This window comes from Antrostomus carolinensis, unplaced genomic scaffold (assembly GCF_000700745.2).
Source record: "Antrostomus carolinensis isolate BGI_N321 unplaced genomic scaffold, ASM70074v2 scaffold14570, whole genome shotgun sequence".
Taxonomy (NCBI): Eukaryota; Metazoa; Chordata; class Aves; order Caprimulgiformes; family Caprimulgidae; genus Antrostomus; species Antrostomus carolinensis.
Window position 1 is genome coordinate 11,685 of NW_010290635.1, and position 10,203 is coordinate 21,887.

General features: G+C 37.0%; 1 protein-coding gene across 1 annotated transcript in view; it reads right to left on the bottom strand.

Annotated features, from left to right (window-relative positions):
* Positions 1–556: 556 nt before the first annotated feature.
* LOC104529592 (ubiquitin-conjugating enzyme E2 K) overlaps positions 557–10,203 on the bottom strand; it is a gene marked incomplete at its 5' end in the record, with an annotated part of 24,855 nt that continues 15,208 nt past the window's right edge. Inside the window, 3 exon segments of the mRNA XM_010173937.2 lie at positions 557–829; positions 1,181–1,309; positions 4,835–4,934. Coding sequence (XP_010172239.2) covers positions 755–829; positions 1,181–1,309; positions 4,835–4,934 — 304 coding nt within the window.

A 10,203-nucleotide genomic window follows, 5' to 3' on the forward strand; every position in this document is an offset into this window, starting at 1 on the left:
TAATTCAAAGTATGTTTTTTAAAGGGGAGCCTAGACTACTGTAAATGGCACACATAATACCCACAGATGATGAAACATAATCTAGTGAGGATTTTCAGCTGTATGATATAAGGGAGAGGAGAATCAGGTTTCCCAATTAATAACCTAGAAAGAAACCGGTTCTGAATAGGTCACCATTTGGAACTTTGGGTAAGTCTTGAAAGTCTTTCGGGAAAAAAGTTACAAGAACACTCAAGTATTTCAATGGTGCTCTCTTCAGCGACCCTACCTAGTATTGTCTATTAAGTACAAGCATGCAAATATAGGTCAATCCACAGGCACATAGGATCCATGTTAAAAACAGTAAGATAGCTGTGATGAGTGGCACCAACAATTTTGATGACTAACACTCAAAAATGTTGCTTTCTGATTTACTAAATCAAATCCTGAAGCAAGTTCCTGCTAGTCTTCATCACACTGCTAAACACTAAAGTAGGCATGTTTTTCCCCATTATTTTAGCTGAGCTCCAAGAATTTTTACAATATTTAGTAAGAAAAAAAATTAAAGTATTTCCCCTTTTTAAATTTACACAGACGTTTAATTAGCTTTATTTACAGAGCGGTTTTTTTCAGTCTCCAATACTGCCTAGATAGCATCATCAGGCAAGAGTGCCAGTTTTAAAAGAGAATCTATATAGAATCCTAAAAATAACAGATGGTGATGCTCCTCCAGAAGGGGCAAGCTGGACTACTGAAGCAGATCTCTCTACATGGCTCAGTTACTCAGGAGTAATTCTGTTGCAGTCTCTACATCCCATGATTTTGAAGACAAGGCCACTATTACTGCATTCTGCAACGAGAAAACAAAAGCAATAATATTTTCAGTGTGTGAACCTGCAGCTGTGAGAAGCAGAATGAAAAATTTACAGATTAATCAGAACACATTAGTTTATCATTTGTTAAATCCTAACTAATAATTTATAGAAAAAATTGTTTCAAAAAAAGCAAGGGTAGCTCACAAGATTTACTAATAATGTAGTATTTTAAAACTCCAATTCTCTAAAATAATTACCAAACAGATTAGATCTACAAGAGGTCATGGAAGTAGTGAGTCTCCTTTAGTATACTAATGACTCCCTGTATTTATATACATACACTTGCCCTGCCCCTACTGAAAAATATTTAAGTTATATATACTTACCCTATCAAAGCCCATAGCACAAAGGTTTTCTATTTTTTTGGTGTATTCTGGACTAGAAACTGGCGCTCCAGCATACACATGTGCCCAAAGTCGAGCTGTCTGTTTAAACATTTCTGGATTTTGTTTGTACTACACAAAAGAGAGAGGGGGAAGAAGGGGGAAGTTAAATCAACTCAGTAATCCAACCAAAAAGCAAGATGATATGGCAAATTCCAAACCATCATTCTTTCCACACTATCTTCAACAGTGTTTTTGAAATTAAATTTGGAGGTGAGGATTACACACCGAGTAAACCTATGCAAGCATTTGATTACATGCACTTGCCTTTAGGTTAAATTATGCACTATAGGTATTTTATGTGTACAGTCAGGTACTGCTCTCAACTGCACTGATCAAATGTAAAGTAGCTATATTTAGAATAGCTACTGAAAATTTATGTTCAATGTGGCAGAGCACAAATTATCCGTATGTTAACATCTCCTTGAGTGTACATACTGCATACTACTCTAATGTATTTCTCTGATCACTTTAAAATATGCCTGGTTTTATACACTGCAAGTAAGCCTGCAGTTTTTCAGTCAGGGCTGACATTTTACTACCAGGCTTACTCCTGGGAATAAGGATATTGATAGTGTATGTGACAGAAGAAGGGCTGAAATATGGGTGAGCATGTGCAAAAAAGCTAGGAAGCTGCAACTCTTTTCATGCAAGCTCTCATTTACCAGAAAAAAAATCATGCAGGGTATGTAAATATTATGTCCCACCAATCTCATCACTAACGAGTTTGCTAATAAACAACAGAACAGACCTTATCACTGAGAGTTTTCAGCCTGCACCAAGAACTCAAAAGCCAAGAAAGTGGGTCATCTGTCATAAATTGTACTCAGAAAAGCAAGATGAAGTTTCCTATTTTAGCAACTTTTGTATGCAATATCAACTTGAAGTTTTTTGTGTTTAAAAAAAACCCCAATATTCTTTCTCTTAATCATCAGACTTTAAAGATGGGAACACCTACTTTAAAAATATATATAATAAATTTTAGTACTAAATAATAAGACAAGATAGGGGAAATATGTTATTCTAATATTTAGATGCATTTTAAGGATAGAAACATGGCTGATTATAATTCTAAGCATTTTATTAATTCATGAAAACAACCATTAAATCTATAAAGTACTGTCAAAATAAATATAATACTTTTCACTGCTGTGCATTTCATTTTACCTCTCAAAGTAATACAAGTCAACTACATTGCACTGTGTGCTCTGTACACCTCCCACTAATTCTGCTCCACATGAAGCAATTTTCACATTTTCTATCTGATTATTAATGGTACTAAAACAAACATGGGAGAAAATCTACTTGAGTTGGAAATAACTCACTGTGTTATAAATACAGTGGTCTGTAATAAATTTATCCGGTTGTAATGACTAGAAAAGAGGAAGGATTAAGTTAAGCATCCGTAACATCCTGAAGTACTACATTCTTCTGCTCTTAAGAGATCTTCCCCCAATTTTTTTTTAAATATATTTTTGAGAACACTGCCAAGCCTAGAAAGCAACTAGCTGAAGTGCAAAGGATTAGTCATAACTGCATTTTATTCAGAACTAGCTTTCAGTGTTCTATAAATAAAATTCCTTTACTTAGGTATCTGTAAATAATCTAGCTTCTCACTGAACTGAGAAAAGCCTAGAGGCACCCTTTACTGATGTCTGTATATCAGGAATCTGAGGCAGTTAATGCTGCTGTACTTAAAAAAACAGCAACTAGTTGAAATAGTTTTGACACCAGACAGCTGGTGTCTGAAAATACTGCCATTATTCAAACAGGATTTCTCCCTGTGTTCTCCCTGGGATTCAGTTCACGAGCTTCTAGGACACTGCCATTTACCCAGACAGCTTAGTAGTCTAACACACAGTTCAGTAAATTAACATAATGAAAAATGAGTGTGGAGGATAACTAATACCTTGTGAATTTTTTGTTTTGGGAAAAAAGAAAAACCGTCCAAAGAAACTAAAAAAGATCCCATCACAAAATAAAACACATGAAGGAACTAGGTGTTTACCACCACATCTCTCAAAGACTTTCTACTTACTTACACATGCAAGTAACTCAAGGCAAAACCCCAGTACAGTTTCATGCAGGTATTTGCAGGGAACAGAAACTGAATCCTCCCTGCAGTCCCACTGGACACATTCCCACAGGCATCTGAGAAGCAGCTTGGAAAACCACTCTTCAGAATCTAGGAAGTTTCATGAAGTTTTTTGCCTGAGAAAAAAACTCTTTCCAGCTCAAGTGCTTCTATGAGACTGTTAGGATTCCCACACAAAATTCCACCAGAATGGGAAGCACTATTCTTATTCTTTGTAAAAAAGGAAACAGTGGTTTTGTTTAATAAAGAGAGTGCGACAGCGAGGGCACGCACCCAGCAAGAAACACCGGTGCAGAGACATGCCTGGTGGCCTTGCTGGCCTTTGCAACAATTCTCCTTGTGTAGAGCAATTCAGTCTGACAGAACTGTTTGGGGACATTTGTTCAGATCAGCCTGACAGCGTTGCAGAATCCCAGAAGCAAGCCTTCCGTACTTACTACAGAGCCCAGTAGGAGCACACAGCTCTCCCCCACCCGGCGGTGCAATAGGCTGCCTCTGATCTCCAGGTTTCACTTCAAACCCTGACAGGTTTGGTAAATGGCTAATCTATCACCCTGCACAGATTTTTAGAGGGAAGGAGTGCACATTTTGTCACCCTATCCTGGAGGGTCCTGACTTACAGAAGATACAGATAAAACTGATGCTGGAAGAACCTTCTACTTGCTTTGTTCTTTTGTTACTGAAATATACCCTTACTACCAGTCAGTGGGGAAGCCAGGCCTTCTCTCTCTCTCTCCCTCTCTCAAGAGAGAGTAAAAAGGAAAACAACATGCACATACTTGAGACTTTGTTGAAAATTGTCAGATTATTAAGTTACAGAATGACTGTTCATATCTTTCAACACTAAATAGAGCCACATCAGTCTTGGTATGGCATAAGACCCAACAGACTTTTTATTGTTATTACTTTTTGTAAGTCATTATTACTGTCTGAAAAGTAAAAAACACCACTGATTACAGAATTCTACTAATGCCAATTCAATCAGTATCTCAGGTACTTGCAAAGGTAAAATCATAGGAAGCTTCATTCAGATAAACTGCTTCTCAGGATGAAATGCAACAGTAGTTCATCTAAAGTCACTACTAATAAAATTTTGACATTAAACAACGGGGAACGATATTCATATTAATCTGGAAGAGGAGCTACATAGCAAGACAAATCCAATGAACACCAAGTTAAAACTCATTTTAAACCAATAAAAAATTGCTTTTCTTATACCAGAAGCCTTAAATTTTAAAAGGCAAGTTATACTGGAATCCATTTCACTAAGCTGCTATCTCCTGACATTTCTGATAAGCTAAATAAGGAACAAAACTGTAAAATAACTGCTACTTACTCTGGAATCCAAAGAGTAAGGAGCACAAAACACTATAGTAACTCACACTTACTGTAAGGCAATTTTAATTCTTTAAAATCTTTATCTCCTCAAAGGTTTGGGATTTAATCTGAATTAGAAAACATTGCAGAAGTGTTACAAATTCACAGTCAACTGAGTATCTTACCTGGTTTGCCACTACTGCATCTTGTGGATCATCTGGTTCTGCAGCTGCCAACAATGCTTGCAGCGATAACAACACTGTTCTTAGAGTCATTGCTGCTGCCCTAAAATTAAAAATTTGAAAATGACTTTACCAAATCCCATGCCTGTACTCACCTTTACTGCTGTACTAGTATCACAGAAGAATTAAGGGTATATGTACCAATTGTAAGTCCAAGAATCATAATTTTAAACTGCTGCAGCTTACAGGTATTAGAATACCATTCAATATACATATATTTAAATAGGGTTTTAAATGTAGACATGCCCACTTAACAGAATTCATTTCACCTGGGAGGGAAAAAAAAGCACCAATTTGAAGTTTGCCTCGTCCTTCCTTACTACCAGTAACAGCACCATGCGTAAGGTCTGGGTTCTGAACCCGTAGCCCATGTGTGCTCCCTCTGCTGGCATTCTTCACAGCGAAACAGCATATACAGAAATAGGGACACGTATTTCAAATACTTGTAACAGATAAGGAATTGTATAAATTCAATAACTTTTGCATTTTTCTATAAAACTTAACAATTTACATAGCAAATAATAAAAGGTTTGGCTACGACAGAATGTGGAATTGAAAATATTATCTCAGCTTCCTCTCATTTCAACCCAGTGTGACTGTCGGAAGCAGGAAAAGATTCTGTGGTCACGATGGTGCTGTAAAGTCACTCTTTTGCCCCTGTGAAAGTAGCACAGTTCTAGAGTCAGAACGTCTAAGGTTTTAAGTTCTCAAAATTTGTCTTGATCTCCAAGTATATTTAGAATGAGAGATTTCAATAATTTAGTACGGGAAAACCAAGTATGTTCATAGAAATCAGTTAACACTACACACTGTAAATCTGAAAAGTTGTAATATTTTAAATATACAGTTTAATTTGATTTTGATCTTGAATACTATCTCCCATCTACCATTTCAGCTGGCACACACTCTTAACCAAATAAGGACCCCACAGAATCTGTGAAAGCTCAGTATTTCAGCTGATTTGAAGAGTTAAGTAGATTCTAATTGTTGTGGCAAGGCACAAACAAAACTTCAACCAACACACAAAACTGCTTACTCTGGTTAAGTACTAGTAGAAAGGTAAGTGGGGAAAGTGTGACATCTTAGATTTGATGGTTATGGCACATGAAAAGCCAGAGGAAAGTTGTGTAACACAGGCACCCAACTTCTTACAGAAAAACTGCTGAAGTTTCAATCAAAAGAAAGTAGTTTCTTCTTGTCAGAAGTCTGAAAATAAATGCTGAGAGTCTGTTAGAGGGGGTGGGGAATAGTTTGACCTGATGGTCCAGACACAAAGGGGAGAGTTTGCAAGTCTATTTCCAGTCTCAGATTTCAGAAGTTTATGTATTTTCCAGTTCTGAGGCTCTGTATTGAGGTAGCCCTGCAGAATATACTGATGAGCAGAGAATAGATGCTGACAGAATGTCAGAGGTACATTTATGACACCCAAATACTATATTCCTAGACCCTTACATTTCCAGCTTTCCTGCTATGTCACTAAACATTAAAATATGGCATTCTTTCCTAATTGCTTCTAATTCTACAAGATTTTTCCTAGAAACTTACTTTTTTTTTAGCTTGATAATCATCACTGAGCTTTCACAGTGCAGTGTTCTACATCAAAACGCAAGTGAGAAACATCCCAAGTGACAGAGATTTTAATTAGCACATATTGTCTCATCCCAACTGCCACATCAGCTTGAAGTCCCTCAAGCTCAACTTTGCAGACTTAAATCTTAAAAAAAGCCTTCATGCTTTTAGATCTGAATTCTGACAAATCACAACACCTGCACAACATATAATTCTCCTTTTCCAAACCTATTCCTTAATAACTAAACATTTTATTTTCCAGAATTTCAGATTCCCTTCCAGTTAAATTTAAGTATTTCAGGTTCCAAGTTTAATGCTTCCTCCAAGCCAAAAAATGGTTTTTTAAATTACAAAGCTGAGGATTAACTAGTAAGATTATATTTAATCAGATAAAGAATACCTAGTTACTGACACATAGCCTTAGTTGTGTGATGAGAGCCCAGTTAACATCATAAAGAGTACCAAGCTTCTCTTTTTTCCACACCTAAATCACACACACAAAAACCTCAGGTAAAAAAACCACAGGAATATTTTGTTTTACATATACCTGTGCTATTTTATAATTCCCTGTTCTTTGTCATCTCTACTGGTTTATACCATCTTGAAATTAATCTATTTAATATATGCATTGATGACGTAATTCACAGTGGTATCTGCTAGTATTAGATGAACGTAATGCAACGTGTGTACCATTCTGGCATTCGGGTGTCACAGAATGCCAAGTCTTTCATGCTCAAATGGATTTAACTATTTTTACGCAATGAATTTCAGAACTACCACATCCACCAACATGCTATAGAACCAAAAGGGTTTTTTCCCAGTTAGGTAAATTTTATTACACTATTTATTATAGTTTTAAAGATAGATCTAACATGGAATATTTATCAACTGTAATTGATACTGTAGTTACTTTCAACAAATACAAACTGTTCTGTACTTTCCTTTAAATAAATTCCCTACTAAGCTGCCCAGAGAGGTTGTGGAGCCTCCATCTCTGGAGATGTTCAAAACTCGCCTGGACACTTTCCTGTGCAACCTGCTCTAGGTGAACCTGCTTTGGCAGGGGGGTTGGACTAGATGATCTCCTGAGGTCCCTTCCAACCCCCACCATACTGTGACTCTGTGATAATTTAGAGACATCTGAAAATACCACCATTATTTAAAGCAGAGAAGACACAAAACGGGTCACGGCCACTTGTGCCACTTTTACATGCAATTTACTTCCATTTGCATTGTACTTTCCAGGAGTGTAAAATACACCCTGGGGAGCAGGGGCATTGCTGAGGACCAAAGGTGCCCTGGACACCTGCAACAGAAGTTCTGTGCTGGCTCCAGCCGTCTCTGGCTTTCAAGACTGCTAGGCCCTTTCAGTTCCTCTTCATCTGTTATGGTTGTAATTTCTGCATAAAGCATCCTGGGACTTGAGCTTCTGTTCTGACATTCCAATTTCAAAATGAGTAATAAAAATAAATAACTCATCCATCTGGATATATAGATGGCTACATGCTCAGAGAACTCAGACCCTAAAATAGTAAGTTTACAGAGAAGACTAGTTTAGTGACATATGTAAAAAGGTTTAAAAATGTAGTTTACAATTTGTTTTCAAGTCTCATGTCTCAAAATGGCTTTCACATCGCACGCATAAGATGACAGTCTTCACTGGACACAAACATTTAAAGAAATATCCTTCAATCATAAAAGAAAACCTGTTATAGCCTCAGCTGCGTTTTGTATTAAAAAAAGGGCAATTAAAAGTTTGTGATTAATGGTAAAGAATATCTGATGCATTTCATGTAACTATTGCATACTCCTATTTTCTACCTTTAGGACATCAGTTAGCTGTCCTGATCAAAGAAAGTAAAAAAGTCTCGTTATTTTCTACACAGTTTAGTCCTAGTTTTTCAGACATAAAGTAAGATTTCCAGAAGAAACTGAAAGGATAGCTAAAAATAGATTCTAATTTCTCAAGCACCTTAAAAAGTTCTTCTTCCTCTCCATTACTTTCTTTTGGGAGAATAAAGTGAATGGAGATGACTGCCCAGAATTACATCCACAGACACTAGTAAGGTAGAACCTGTTCCTCATCAGCAAACAGCAAAACCAATTATCATCACCAGTTCTGGAGGAAAATCTATGCTGATAGTAGCACAAAACTAAAAAACCCAACACACACTCCCCACATGACATCCTCACAAGCTAGAGAAGAATGTGCTGCAAGAAAAGTTTATTTTCCTTAAAATGAACTTGCAGTGGAAAAGATACTTCTGCATTTTCCAGTGCTCCTCAAGTGTTTATTTTTCCAGAATAGAATCTTGAAAAAAAAAATAAAAGAATAGCTCAAACTCTTCTTATATTTTAAGTTTATTCTAGATGTGGATTTATACACAACATCTCATGGAAATCTCATGGTTCAAGCAATTCCCTTCCGTAACTCAAGCTAGTTACATGCTGGAATTTTAGGTTTTTTCTCTCCTCTTTGCCAAAGGCAAGGTTTTGCATCTCTCCTGACAGACTTCTGTCTAATCTGTTCTTAACTGGAACCTCACAAGTTTCTTAGAAAATCTATTTCAATGCTTCAGCATGCTCGATATCCTGCATGCTAAAATGGCTCTCCAACAGTTTTTTCCATTGTAGGTCATATTTGCTTAGACCATCATTCTTGTTACTTTACTCTGGATTTTTCCCATGGTTCCTATTTGTCTTAGAAGATAATGCTCAAAGTGGCTGCACTACTCCAATGGAAGTCTGACCAATCATAAATAAAAAGCAGGCAGCTTATATCATGAGTTTAGCAGGTAAAAATTCCTACATCCCAGCATCCTATCTGCCTTGCACAGGACACTACGTTGCCTTTGTCCCATGACACTACTAGCTCCTGTTTTCTCCTGAAGTTTACAATAACCCCCGATTCCCACCCCCATCCCAAAACGCTGCTTAGCCACTATGCAGGCTTGCAAGTCTGACATCTACAAAACAGGAAAAAAGGCCAATGACATCTGCCACTGAGCTGCCGAGAGCTCACCACAGGGAAGCACTGTCCCTCTGAACTTCAAACTAAAAGGCTCCACTCTGGATAACCTAACAAAAACCCAGGCTTTCTATTGGCATTGTATTGGTTAAACACCAAGGGAAACCTGGAGTAAATCACAACAAAGAAAGCCAATATGTATTTTATTCACTTACACTTTTTTTTTTTTTTTTTGTAGGTAATATCTTGGGGCACTTCCATTAAAAAAGAGCACCCCTAGTTTGGGTGAATATAGTGATGACATTAAAAAGCACAGCAAGCCAGCTGTGCCCAGCATGCCTGAGGGTAAGAAATCTCTTACCTTTCGATGAGCTGAAAGAGTCCTAAGAGGATTACGAAATACTGCCAGTTTCTCTCTTTCTTCTTCATTTTTAAAGGCTAAGTAATTTTCTATTTAGGAAGTTTTTACTTATGTTCTGTACATTCCTCTCTGGAAACAATCTCTCTAGTAACTCTGAACAGTAACCCAGCAGAGCAACAGGAACAGCTGCAGCCAGCAGATTGCTGCTCCATTCTGTCAACCAAACACGGCTACTAGGAACAATTCTTTCAATTATTTTTATTTTTTAAACTAATCTGGAACATTTATTCCATTTGTGAAATAACTAAGCTTGCTAATCCAAGAGAAAAGCTCTGAAACTTGTACCAAGGGCTTATGGAATCTGGAAAGAGGGAGGAAATAAATAAGGTCTTTGAGTGGAAGGTCATTGTATAG